This window comes from Myotis daubentonii, chromosome 11 (assembly GCF_963259705.1).
Source record: "Myotis daubentonii chromosome 11, mMyoDau2.1, whole genome shotgun sequence".
Taxonomy (NCBI): Eukaryota; Metazoa; Chordata; class Mammalia; order Chiroptera; family Vespertilionidae; genus Myotis; species Myotis daubentonii.
The window spans coordinates 21,003,660-21,017,777 of record NC_081850.1 but is presented as its reverse complement, the minus strand read 5'-3'; the positions used below and the strand labels follow the sequence as shown (position 1 = coordinate 21,017,777).

Genomic DNA, 14,118 nt, shown 5'->3' with positions numbered 1-14,118 from the left:
GGCATAGTCTGTCCGGAAGAAAGCTCTCAGGGATGAGATGAGGTGTCGCTGTAAAAGTAGTTCACTTGTAAATAGGGTTTTTAAAACAGCACGTTAATTACAGGGAACTAGACACTCAGGAGAATCCCAGTGATGCGCACGTGATGCATGGGCTCATCACACCCATTAATAAAGCCGATGTACACCTCATCATTCATGCATTTTGATAAAAACACAACCAGGAAAGAAATAAAACTACACAACAGGAACGCCCGGAGTCATGTCTGTGAAACCGTGCTTCGGTGGCCTGAGCTTCCAACGTCACAGGCTCTTTCTAACCCTGGAGTCATAGCCCTAATTTACCCTGTCACTCAATCTTCCAGCTCAGGAACCTCCGCATCATCGACAACCCCCTTTTCTTGTTCATGCTCTATGACCAATTTATTATCAAATCTTCTCAATTCGGCCTCAGAAACAGACCTAAATCTAGCCACTGCCATCCATGCACTGGCATTGTCATATGGGCCTCCATAGCCATTTAGAAAACGTTTTCCTAAGTGCTTCTAATTACAGCAAATGCCTACGCAATGCTCACTGCGTGCCAAGAACTGTTAAGAGCATTTCATTCTCACAACAATGACATGAAGTAGGTGCTGTTTCTCATTCCTGTTTCACAGAAAGGAGAAGTGGAGAACAGAGAGGTTCAGTGACTTCTCCGAAGTCACACGGCGGGGTAAGTAGCAGACCTGGAACTTGAATTCATGCAGTCTGTCCCCGGAGTCTCTGCTCTTAAACCACTAAAGCATATTGCGCTTTTAATTTAGCCCACTGTTGTTTCTGTTGTCGCATTTTTGGGGACTAGGTAATACAGGTAAGCGGTTCAACATTCAAAAGCTACAGGGGCTGCATACTGAACAGACTCCCTCCCACACCAGTTGCTCCTCGCCAGGCCCCTGTTGTGGAGGTGGTCAGCTTGCCCAGTCTCTAGCAGCATCGCAAGCAAGTGCTCATGTCGTCTCCGTCTCACACAAATAGAGCCTGCTGGATGTAATCTGGCATGTTGCCTTTTTCACTTAACAGCTTATATTGAAGATAATTCCATCAGTACATGAAGAGCGTCCTCAGCCTTCGTTTCCTTTTTTTCTTTTTAAAGACTGCAGATGGTCTAAACTAGGGGTGGGCAAACTTTTTCTGTAAAGGTCCAGATAGTAAATATTTTAGGCCTTGTAATCCATATGGTCTCTGTCATATATGTTGCTTTTCTTTCTTTCTTTTTTAAAGAAAAACATTTAAAGATGTAAAAACACACTTGTCTCATGGGTTGTACAGGCCACATTTGGCCACGGACCATAGTTTGCTGATCCTGGAACCCACAGGCTCTTACCTCACTGCGCCGTATCTAGCCTTCTTCCACGCTGGCCTCCTAACCGTTCTGAAAGAGCTGGCTTCCCATCCTACAAATCCGATGCTGCCACCGTCCCCCTCTCCCAACAGGGGAAGTTCAGACTGCTTGGGGGTGCCTACAATGCCCTTCCCAATCCACACACTTCCCCTTACAACGTCCACTGCACTGGTCTGCGCCACCATCAGCTCAACCCCTGCAGCGACTTCTTTGTTCTACTCTTGTTACAAAACCTCTTGCCCCCAAATCCGATCCCACTCCATAGCCCCAGGGGTCTTTTACCAGCGCAGGTCACATCTGGGAGCCTCCAATGGCTTGTTGCTGCCCTAGAAGGAAGTGAACTTCCTTATCATTGTCTACAAGGTGGGCCACTTCTGCTTGGCCCTCTTGTCCAACCTCATTGCCACGCTCCTCACTCCCTCCACCTGTAAATAGCAGCCACGTTGACTTTTCTGTTCCGCAAATAAGCCAAGCTCATTTCTGCCTCTGTGGGTGCTGTTCCCTTGGCTGGCTCCTTGGAGTTCAGCCCCGGTTCAAACACCACCTCCTTGGTGTAGCCTTCCCTCATCTCCCAACCTAAAGGGGCCACTCCGCTGGTCCTCTCTTGCATCATCATGCTCTACTTTCTTCATGGCCTTATGGCCACCAAGAATTGTATCTTGGTTTGTCGTCGCAGTCTCTCGCTCTGCTAGAGCGAAGATGTGAGCATCTCCAGTGCCTAGCACATCCCTGACACTACAAACTTTTTAATTAAACAGCTGAAGAATTTCAGCCCAGTTTACTTTTCCTGGTGGATCTCTCCTCACTCTTCACCTTATAGTTCCATTGACCTTCTCACCAATTGCTAACCATGAATTACCCGCTTAAAGTTTTACACCTTTGCACATATTTTCCTCTTGATCATCTCCTCCTTCTCTGAGAGACAAACTCCTACTCACCCATCAATACCCAGCTCAAATGTTACCTCTTTTAAGAAGCTTTTACTAGTATACTTTCCTCCCAGAGCATTTTGTACAGACACTGGACCACAATGATTTACCTACCACAAATGTTTACTTATTTACTTATTACACCCTGACTACCCCAAGCATTTTATATATATACTAGTGACCTGGTGCACAGATTCATGCACATTGAAAGGAAATTAATTAGAAGGTGGCCGCCAGGGCGGGACTGGACAAGACAGGCCAGACACGCCCTGGAGCCAACCTCCCACAGTCCCTCCCCAGCAGGCTGCACCTGGAGTGGCGCTATGGCTCGGAGGGCATCTGTGGAATGAGCAGGGTCCCTCGGGCAGGTGGGGTCCCTTGGCCTGGTCTGCGGGGATCGGGCCAAAACCAGCTCTACGACATCCCCCGAGGGGCCCCGGAGTGCGAGAGGGCACTCTGCAAAGGTGCTGTTTTACAGGGTGTGGAACACAAACGCAAGTGTGCAGTAAACCAGATTCGGGGCTGACAGTGCCCCAGCAACAACATAGCCCACGGCTGAAGGTAGAATCATGCGGCCCTGCGAGGAATCGGGCTCCCTCCTCTCTGGTTTCGGGGTGCGTCACCCGAGAACTGCTGCTGCCAAGTCACTGCAGCTCGGCAGCTCCTGATGTTAGGGCATCTGCCCCTGATGGTCAGTGCGCTTCTTAGCGACCAGTGGGATGAACACTTAGCATATTAGCCTTTTATATATATAGATTTATATGCTAAGTATGAACATATAATATAAATAGAAGTACTTAGCTCTGTAACTCTCCTAACAACCCTAACGAGGCAGGTACTATTATTGTCTGTACTTTGCAGATGAGGAAACTAGCGTGAGGTTAGGTAACTTGTTTTGGTGGATCTGGAATTCACTACCAGGTCGCTAGGCAGCCAGCCGGTCGTGGCTCTTTGTCCTTGAGCTCTCAGCATATCAGGAGAAACAGATCTGTCCTGTTTCCCTGTGTGAGACCTGGGGGCTGTAGCTTTGCTCAGAGAGTGATCAGCTGGAATTCTCTCACTTCCCTGTTGCAAGATGTTGGGGGGCACAGATGTCCCTCTGCCAGCCAGATGGAGAGGCACAGCGACCAGGCTGCCCTCCACACACCTGTGACTGTGCCGTCACCAAGGGCAACCAGATGTCCTTGGGGCCTTGCTCCTGCTGCCACATGCTGCTTATCCATGTGGACATAAGCCGCTCTGCCAGCTCACCCCTGAGCTAATGCGGAGGGACCACAGGGCTCTGGGCAGGAGGGTGAGAGCCCAGAGGCAGAGGAGACAAGGGCAGAAAGAGCTGCTGCTTCCTTATCCTTTCCTTTAGTTATTGATTTTCCCAGCTTCATGAGGCATCACTGACAAATAAAATCCTATATATTTAACATGTATGATGTGAAGATTTAAGTATATATTGTGAAAAGCACAGCAAAGGAAACAATTACTAAAATGAAAAGGCAACCTATGGAATGGGAGAAAATGTTTGCAAGGCGTATATTTTTAAGGGGTTAATATCCAAAATATATAAGGAACCCCTACATCTCAATAGAAAAAGTTAAAAATAAATCCCGGTTAAAAAATAGACAAAGGACTTAAATAGATATCTTTCCAAAGAAGACATTCAAATGACCAATAGGTATATGACCTATGCTCCACATCTTTACTCTCTTTTATGCGAAGAGGCTTTCCTTGCATTAGCATGTTTCCTAAGTGCAGGCCCCTCTGCCGCAGTGCATCCTGGGATGCAGGGGAAGAGCGTGCTGGGCTGCATCACCGCAGCTGGGCTCCTCCGAGGGCACCATAAGCTTTCCAGCTCACTGGGGAAGTCCTGTCTAGAGAAGTGGGTCTCAGACGTTAGCATAGTGCTACTCAGTGTGGTCCTTCGACCAGCAACATCAGGATGGCGGGGAGCTCGTTACAACAGCAGATTTGAATTTTAACACCGTCCCCCAGGAAATGTGTAAGCATATTAAAGTTTGAGAAACACCCGCCTAGGTGCCTGATTAAAATGCGAGCTTGGGACTCCATGCCGCAGAAATTCCAGATGAGACCCAGAGACCTGACAAGTACCACCTACTTTTCCTTTCTGCCTGCTTTTTTGAGCCACTGCGGTACTGAGGCAGAGCTGCGTGGTGGAAGCAGTGCAGGTGCTATATTTGGACAGTCCTGAGATCAGATCTCAGCTCTGCCACCTACAAGCGAGGTAATCCTGGGTAACTACTTCATCTTGCGAAGCTTTAGCTTTCTCAAACACATCTAACATGGAGACACTAAATGACTTTAGCTTTGGCTGTGGGCTTTATTTATTTTTATTTTTTAAAAATATTTTTATTGATTTCAGAGAGGAAGGGAGAGAGAGAGATAGAAACATCAATGATGATAGAGAATCACTGATTGGCTGCCTCCTGCACGCCCCCCACTGGGGACCGAGCCCTGAACCCGGGCATATGCCCTTGACCAGATTCGAACCTGGGACCTTTCAAGTCCACAGGCCAACATTCTATCCATTGAGCCAAACTGGTTAGGGTTCGGCTGTGGGCTTTAAAGGTGAGAACACATATAAAGTGCCCAGCACCACATCTGTGGCACAGGGTACAACCACCAGGTCAAACAGCTGTCCCCTGGCTGCACCACTGAATTGGGGCAGACAATACTGATTACTTTCAGCTGCAGGAGCCCAAACAAGGCTCATGTAGGTGTGGTACCTGTGGTGTCTCTGTTACATAATCCTCACCTTAAAGACCGAGAAAATATGAGACCATAGCAGCTATCTAACTTTATCATGCATTATGAATCACCTGGGAAGCAAGTCCAAAAATGCTGCTTCCCAGGGGTCCTGTTTCATCAGGTCCAGGGAATCTCCATTTTGTTGTTGTTATTAATCCTCACCTGAGGATATTTTTTTCCCATGGATTTTTAGAGAGAGTGGAAGGGAGGGGAGAGAGAGAGAGAGAGAGAGAGAGAGAGAGAGAGAGAGAGAGAGAGAAAGAAAGAGAGAGAGACATCAATGTGAGAGGCACACATCAATTGCCTCCCACACACACCCCAAGCGGGGCTGGGGAATGAACCTGCAACCCAGGTACATGCCCTGGACCGAGAATCCATCCCGCGGTCCTTTGGTGTGTGGCTGAAGCTCTAACCACTGGACCACCGGAGGGGGCAGGATCTATATTTTTATGATTTGATGCATGAGTCCTCCAACCTCACCCCGAGAAACCCTGGTTTAGAGAATATGTGTATTTATTCAGTACATGGAGAGTGTGATGCAGCAGGGTCCTGGGCTGGTGCTGGGAAGTACACACGCGAACAAGGAAGACCTGGCCGGGTCCTCCCCGCTGGGAGCTGGGCTCCAGGGAGAAGGTGGGCTCCGGGCTGCTCTGCTAGGATGTCACACGCAGACCAGCCCCAGCGGCCCAGAAAGGCCATGACCGAAGCGTACCTGGGCCTCCGCCTCAATGCCGTGGGAGAGGCTGCCGTTCTGCACGGGCTCTGAAGCATCACTGGATGGCGTCATTTCAACCTCCGTGCTGGTGCTGTTGGGGAGCTCGATTTTTTCTGTGACATAATGGGGACACACACAAAGAAAGCAGATGGCATCAATGGGGTAAGGGCCATACTGGAAAGAACACCTAAAATACTGGCCAAGGGAGACAGACGATGGATGGTAGTTTCTGAGGGGAGATAAGGCTGGGGTTGCACCGAGCGGCGACGGTTTGTACCATTCCTCCCTGGGCGTTCCAGCAGACTCAGCCCTCCTGCACCAGGCGAGCTGTGCAGGCACCAGCCAGGTCTGCCGTGCCTTCAGCGGGAGGAGGTTAGGAGCTCCCCAGACCCTCTGGCCGTGCTGGGTAGAGTCTTGGACTTCGGGAGACCATGGAGCCGTGTGGTTCAGTGTCAGGGCTGCCGGGAGCACCAGAATACCCATCGGTATCAGACACGAGAGTGGCAGGCTGCTCACAGAGTATCAAATGCTTGTTTTTCTAGCAACTTCAGAAGAACCAACAATTTCTCTCGCTGGTAAAACATCACATAAAGTGATTGGAGAGTTACACAAAAATTGTTGGATCTGAAGTGGCCAAATTTTGGAAATCATAGGGAAATGTTTGTTCATTTATATATTTACTTGTGAAATATAGAGGCATAAAATCTTTACATATGGAAACCCATAGAAATTCAAATTTATTTTACCTTCCCATATTTTTAGTAGTGACAGTGACATGCATGTGATGATCTGCTGTGTGTGGCTACGCCAGTTTATCCCAGAAGGTTGGCCCAGTTATTTACCAAACTAAAAAATACTACGTCTGGGGGAAAAGAAAAACTCTGCTTTGGGGAGTCTATTGGCTGAAGTAATACAACTTTAGGATAGGCCTGCAATGGTCAAACTTGACCCTAGCAACGCAGGGTGCTGGGTACCAAAATGGAGTTAAGATGCCCAAGGAAAGACATGAACAGACGAGAAGAAACAACCTCCCAGGCACGATACCCAGCTGAGTACGTCTTAGCTAATGCCGTGCTTTTACATGGCAGGCTGGGGTCTCAGCACCAAAGAACATGTGAAAAAAACTTGGACTCATTTTGAAAAGATTTTGGACATAGATTTTGTACCTTTTTTTTTTTTTTTTTAGTTATAAAGTTGTTCAGAGACCCAGTCTGCACAGGAGCATCCTTGGAGTTATGTGTCCTACCTTCTCATGAAGGGTTCAACCCAAGTCTAAGATCAGCCAGTCATTGGGAGAAGGACTGGGACTGAACCCAGGCATCTAAGTCTTGTACTGCAAGTTGCCTTATTCCACAAAAATCAACAAGTGGTGCAGAAAAAATAGCTTGTGTAACTGAACTTAAATACCAGAAGCAAAACTCAGCCTATGCAGTTAGGCTTTTGTGCTGTGGCTTTGCATTTTTAGAATACAAAAGCAAGATATGTTAATTCCAAACAATTAGTCAGAGTTCACAGAAGCATAAACAAGCAGAGAAAAAAAAGATATAATTCATAATCCAACCCCAAGAAGTAGCTATTATTCATATTTTAGTGTATGTCCTTCCAGCTTTTTTTTTTTTCTTTCCCTTCATACCCAATAGCATCTTGACTATTTCTTGGCCAAAGATTTCCCCTGAGCTGTAAGTAAGGTAACAGGAGAGACAGAAACTCTTCTAAGGAGTCACATGTATTTTGAATGCAACACTGTTGAATTTTGTCTGCAGATAATTTTAGTATCTTGGGCAATAGCATCCTTTATAGCATAGATCCAGATTAGGCTAAATTTAGTTTGAATTTAGAATTAGAGAGCTCTATTCAGTTACAGACGGGAGAGGAGGAACATGTTCCAAGTTAAGATAAGATGCCTGAATGTCCTCATCTAGCCACACAGGCGCTCAGAAAAAGTTAGCCAGAAAAGACCTGGGCTAGTAGTATTGCGGACTTCCTGAGAAAGGGGAGGCTGTGGCATCTGGCAGGGACCCTGCCACTCAGTTAGGAGTCATCAAGGAAACCAGCTGGTAATCCGGTGGGTGTGCTGTATGCGATGTCATACGTATAAAATTTGGTTCCCAGGCAAGAATTTCAGAAGAGGTGCACTCTTACTTCTTGTTAAATAGTCAGTGATGGGTGTGTGTGTGTGTCCTCTTTATGTGGCATCCCTAAAGTAAAGTGATTTTCTAGTCTTCAAGGGAGATGCCTGGGTTAGGAGCTGGCTTTATTTCAGGTTCCTCACAGCATCATTTTCTTCTTGGCGTTCCCCTAGGGCAGGAGACACAGAGTGTCTATCCATGGCCTGTACCCACCAGGGGCACTGGGCTCCGCCGACACTCGGGACAGGGCTGGGCTGCAGGGGTCTGTGTCGGTGCTGAGTCAGGGGCGCACAGGGACCCTGCTCTCCGCTCCCCTCCACGCACTCCAGGAAGGGCCCTGGACCAGGTCTCCCTGCACTCACCCACGTGATTGGCAGCCCCATTCTGCCTCTCGTTCTCATCCACCTGGCACTTCTTCTTGGCAATCTTGTGGAGAATGGAAGCCTTTTCTCTGAACCTCCCTGAAGCAAGAGAAAGTGGTGGGAAGGAAAGAGGATGAGGAGGAAAACGAAGAGAGGCCCGTGGCAATGGCGAAGCAGTGGCAAAGCAGGCCCGCGGCCTCCTCAGGTCCGCCGCGCTGTCACAGCGCCCTCGCCTTCCTGTCCAGTCCCCGAGCCCGTGTCCTGCAGGAAGGGCTCTCTTACCTGTGTGGATTCTTCAGCTCACTTCTCTATTTGAGAATCTCAAGCTGCCAGCCCATAGACGAAAGGCTTCACTTGGATCTCTTCTCTCCCTCCCAATGGCTTACAAAGCAGCGATCTTCCCCCAAACCCCCCCTGCTGTGAGATCCAAAACAACTCCAAAGACACAGCGTGGCTCTGGGGGCACAGCCGCATCTCTGGGGTTAAATGCTCATCCCAGAAATGGGGTTGACCATGAAAAGTCATGCCTAGGGATCCTTTGATTTGAATTTGGTTTTCAGATGTGTATCATAATGACCACTGCAGTATCTGAACAAGTCAGGAGCAAGCATCAGAGCTTTCCAAATCAGCGGTGTCAGCTGCAGTTAAAGCATCAGGGAGGCAACTGATTCCATTTTTTGGGGGGCGGGGGTTTGGGGCGAAGAATGACCAACTGAGCACAGCAAGCGATGTCTGTTGGTGATGAGATGCATAGAGAAAGGTGCTGGAAAACATACCAGTCTCAAAGTAATCATTTTAAACAGCTGTACCACAAGCATAATGCTTCATTTCTTTTCCATTATTGACATAATTAATGGGTAAGTGCATGCAACAAGCAGAGAAAAAAGGCATGCAAAAGTGTAGAGATTAGTGAACCATAATACGTTTTTCTTTCTTCTCTAATTCTCGATTTCCCTCTGCTGTCCTCCCCACGCCCTGAATATTCAAGGTACAAAGGAACCTTATTTTAAACTGATTATTGCTTTATTCATGACTCTGAAAACACCACAACCTCTCTGGTTTGGTAGTTGGGTTCTTTAGCAGCGTATTAACAGGGGATCTCATTCTTCTTTTCCAGTTATACCAACATCTAACCAAATCCAACCAAAAGTGTTTCTCTTCGCGAGTCTCCCAGGATGGCAGGTTGGCACCCACCCCTCCCCCAAACAGGAGTGGAAATCACGGGTGTGGTCATAGTGGTGACTGGTGTGATTGGTTGGGAGCAACCGAAGCTGTAAAGGAGAGTGAGATCAGTTGCGTCCAGTGGTGAAAGTGACAGAGGACCGAGCCCTTTCTGCTCACACTCTCCACTAGTCACAATCCTAGAGGCCTTGCTACCACAGAGGCAGCCTCTAGTCTAGGGTGTGAGCACCTTAGTCTCGGCAATGAATGTGCTCCAGAGGAGCATGTCAAAGGAAGGACAGCACTGCGTGGAGAGAGGTCAGCTGTGGCTGGGGCTTCGCGAGGCATGAGGGAGGTGGATGAAGTGATGGGCGTGATGTCCCTCCCCGAGGGACGTTGAAGGGTGGCATTAGGTTCACCATGCTGAAAAGTTTTGGGCGTGTAGTTGTTTCTATCTAATCTCCAAGGGAAACTCTGGGAAGAAAAACTGGAAACAAAAGAAAGTCTGAGGACTAGGTAAAGGAGGAGGTAAAAGGGAACAAGAAAGGGAAGAAAAAGGAGAGAAAGATAAAGAATTCAAGGAAGGAGGAGGTAGGCTGGGGGCTGGGACTGTCTGGAGGTTGCCCAGGAAGTGTGGATGCAGGACCCTTTCCTGACTTCAGCCTAAAAGGGGTACTTCTTGTAGAAGAAACTCCCAAGAAGCCCTCAGGTCATCTACCGAAAAGCCCGGAAGGAAAAAGGAAGCTCTGCAACTTTACAGGAGACGATGCTTCTACTAATAAAACCGCTCTGCGGTCTCAGGGTCCTTCTCTGAAGTTGGAACAGTCAGCAGCGTGATGACATAAAGATGATCAATCACTGCTATTTAAAACTTATATATAAAATAGTAACGAAGCAAGAAAGCATTCAAAAGAGGAAACAAATAAGCCTGTGGAAATAAAACCTGAAATCGTCCAATCCAAGTAACGCCCCAAAGCCATGAATCCTGGCAGAGAGGCGGTTGATAGAAACCAGCGATTTGCCGTATGGCTTGTGGCCACCGGAACCTTCTCAGAGAGAAATGATTATAAAAGAGACCCAAAGCATGGAAGGGGTCGGCCACTCTTTGTGCCAGAAAACGTCAGGGCGATGGTCACCGTCACGCATGGGATGGTTTCCCCAGAGTTTCTAAAGGAGGTCTGGGAGAATAGGGTGGGAAATGATTGCAGAATTGGGATTTCGTAGGTTCTCAAACGTTTTAACAGGTCATCTGGGGTTTTTCTAGAGTGTCACCGCTTTTCCACACGCTCTGGGAGGAGGGGGTGGTGGTGGCACAAAGGGTTAGCCCTCTGAGTGTGCCTGAGGCAAAGCTGCAGAGGCTGGCTCAACCTTTGTCCCCTGAGCCTCACTGATCGCCATTCTGCATTCCAAGTGCTGACAATGGCTGCTCCACAGCCGAGCAGGACTTAACCTTAAAGACCAGTTTCTAAAACAGCAGCAATTGCAGGTCCAGCTTCAGAATGTAGCACCCGGGGTGCTCCTTGAGGATGGGGGGCAGCACCTGACGAAGCGATCACCAGACACCCCTGGGGTCACCACAGGGCACCTTTTGAGGAAGTGGTTGATAGGACAAGCGTGAGCAGGGGCAGAAGCCATCGCAGGACTGTGACTCTCAAAGGGGCCCTTGGGGTCAGAAGGCACACACCTTTAGGACCTGTTCAGCCTGAAGCCACAGCTGGGGAGGACACTAAGCAGGGTGCGTGTGTGTGTGTGTGTGTGTGTGTGTGTGTGTGTGTGTGACGGGGACAGCACAATATTGTGATGGAATGGATGCGACTCGAAAGCAGGTAGATCTGAGTTGAAGCTTCGTCTCTCTTCCTTGCTCTGCTGGCTAAGTTTTGGTGAGTTCCTGAATATTTCTAAGTTTCAGTTTTCCTATGAAATAGGGATGCCGATGGCATGGCTCATGAGTCCAATGCATGGTTTAAGTGAGAACCTGTGGAAGGGGCTTACCACATGCCCGGCATTGAGCACAGTCTGGAAGTAAAAGGAAAAAGAAAAAGAAAGCTCAGGGGCAAGGGTGACGTGGCCTAGCGTTGCTCCAGGAGGACCCTTGCCATCTTCCCCCTCTCAGTCCACACTTGCAGGGCTAGGGAATAAGCCACATCCTGACCTGGCAGGTGAAGCGTCCCGGGGACTGTGTCGGACTGGGGTTTAGGTTTCAGTGCGTCCTCCAAAGTCAGCTCCAAAACTGGTTAGGAAAAGGATCCCTTTACATCTTCCTGAAATTGAGAAGGTCAAGGTGATGGAGCTGACCTTCGGTGTTTTAAACACTGACACCTTTGCAATCTTACAAAGGAAAGATGCGATCAGCTTTTCCCCATCCCCTGTGCAGGCAGAGAACTACTGCGGCCACACAACGGATCCGGGGAGGCTCCAAAGAGCTGAGTGATTTTTACCTCCCAGAGTTTTAAATCCTCTCTCTGTTAAAACTCAGGCTCTGAATTTCAAAATGGGGATCGTAAGAACACCCATCTCACACAGTTGTTGGAAGGTTTAGATGGCTGCTGACTCAGTAAGTGATCAGGAATTTACTCCGGAAAGCGTTATTACTGTGGAAGTGAGTGACAGGACATTCTTCCCATAAGTTACTGAAAATAAAAAAGACTAACATTCAAAACTGAATCGACGCTAAGCAGCCTCGGGCAGGAGACCTAGGTGATAAGGGATTGCTTCAATACACTATTTTAGGCCCGGATTCCACGTTGGCATAAGGCTGATGCCCACGCCGAGGCAGAGATGAGAGAGCTAGGAGCAGGTTAGTTTTGTGCCTGGGGATAAAGAATCAAGACCTTTTTAAGTACTTTTCAAAGAGAGTGAAGGAGAGATTTTAAAAACATGTTTTAAGGCAACCTTAAAAAATATACTTTGTTTCAGTGTAAACCCTGAAAGTGTTGTATTGTTAACGAGCAACAGATATTTATACACTTAAAATCTCAAAATAGCAAATTCTGTTTAAATTGTGAGGCACCTCTGTCAAAGCTTAGTGGCAATTAAAATTTTTTTTTAAAAAAACCTGATTTCAGAAATGAAGGGAAAGAGAGATAGAAATATCAATGATGAGAGAGAATCATTGATTGGCTGCCACTGCCACCCCTCACTCCCCTTGCCCCCCGCCGGGATGGAGCCTACAACCTGGGCACGTGCCCTGACCGGGAACTGAACTGTGACCTCCAGGTTCATAGGTCGACACTCAACCACCGAGCCATGCCACCAGGGCCCTAGTGGCAATTTTAATACAGTTCACTTTGGTCTGCAATTTGCAAGAGAATACTGGCTGAGCGTCTCCCGGAGAGCAGCGCTCAAGGGGTGGCAGGAAAGTGCCGAGGAAAGGATCCAAACTTAAGGGCCTAATGTGAGTAAGAACAAATTTTGAGAAACCATCGGAATTAAAATCTTGGACTCAATCACTCGAATGGAAAACAGAAGCCCCAAGCTGCCTCATGAAATAAACACAGGAGGGTCTATTCACCCAAAGGAGATGGATTTTGCTTCTGTTCCGCCGATAATTAATCGAACGGGCCCCTGGAAATTCCTGACATCGTCCCCACCACGCCTGGAACAGGCAGTGTCACAAAGGAAGCCTGGGGCTGGCGACCCGATGAGCTCCTGGCTGACGCAGAGCAATCTGAGCATCAGCCACACAGGGAGGTGGGGCGAAAGGATCTATAGCAGCAAAGGGGGCGCCCACAGGCACCTTGATGAGAGGCCTCGGTTTGGGAGAAGAAAAAAAAATGGAACAGAAGGGGAAACTTGAACATGGCGTATTTGAATCTATTTTTGTGTTGTCAGTTCTGCCTTTCCTGCCTCTGTCTTTGTAGCTTAAAGAGCAAAAGTGCACCTGAACTTTCCTTCTGTTTCTTCCTGGCCTTTTTTTTTTTTCTTTCTGGAAGCACAGACGCTAGTCAGGCAGACCTCCCCTCATCAACCCGAGAAGCCAGGCAACAGAACTGAGGCGGCAACAGCAAACTCTGACCTTGGGGTCATGCTGGGCTCCTTCTCCACACCCCATATGCAATCCATGAGCAAGTCTGTTGTGTCTATTTTTAAAAATATTTCTGAAGCTGTCTCCCTCCCCCGCCCCTCCCTCCGCAGCATCAGGTCTGGCAGGGATATTCTGCTAGTCTCCTAGCTCATCTCCCCTGCCCCCTTTACCTCTCCATCCCCAGGCTGACCTCATCCCGGCATCCTTAGTAATCAGTCAATCAGATCATGCCACTCAGTTCTCGGTGCAAAATCTGGCAGTGGCTCCCCAGGTCAGAGTGAAGGCCAAAGTCTTCACAAGCACCTGTAAGTTCTATCCAGGGAGATGCATCGAGACCACCCTGCCTCCCCCGCCCCCTCGCCTAGCTCTCCTGCTCCAGCCGTGCTATTCTGGGAAACACTGTGCACTATCCCACTGCAGGGCGGTGGCATTTGCTGGTGCCTCTACCTGGACCGTTCTTCCTCCAGAGATCCACTGGGCTCCCTCTCAACTCCTAGAGGTATTTGTTCAAACGTCACCCTCTCCTCGAGGCTTCTCCGAGCAGCCCGTTTACATTTGCAGCTTCTCTCTCAGCATTTCCTCTCCACATTTATCATCATATAACAGACTACATCTTTATCACTCTTCATCGTTTGTTGCTTTCCATCAGTAGCCACG

The 14,118-nt window shown here is 48.4% G+C and overlaps 1 protein-coding gene across 10 annotated transcripts in view; it reads right to left on the bottom strand.

Moving 5' to 3' along the window:
* SLC24A2 (solute carrier family 24 member 2) overlaps window positions 1-14,118 on the bottom strand; it is a 221,733-nt gene that overhangs the window by 33,759 nt on the left and 173,856 nt on the right. For 7 of the 10 annotated variants that reach the window (XM_059656551.1, XM_059656554.1, XM_059656555.1 and 4 more), the window contains 2 exons: window positions 8,277-8,375; window positions 5,783-5,898 (listed from right to left, as the gene is read on the bottom strand). In XM_059656551.1, the coding sequence (XP_059512534.1) occupies window positions 5,783-5,898; window positions 8,277-8,375 (215 nt within the window). The remainder of the gene's footprint in view (window positions 1-5,782; window positions 5,899-8,276; window positions 8,376-14,118) is intronic. The other 3 variants (XM_059656556.1, XM_059656558.1, XM_059656561.1) reach the window with 1 other exon arrangement.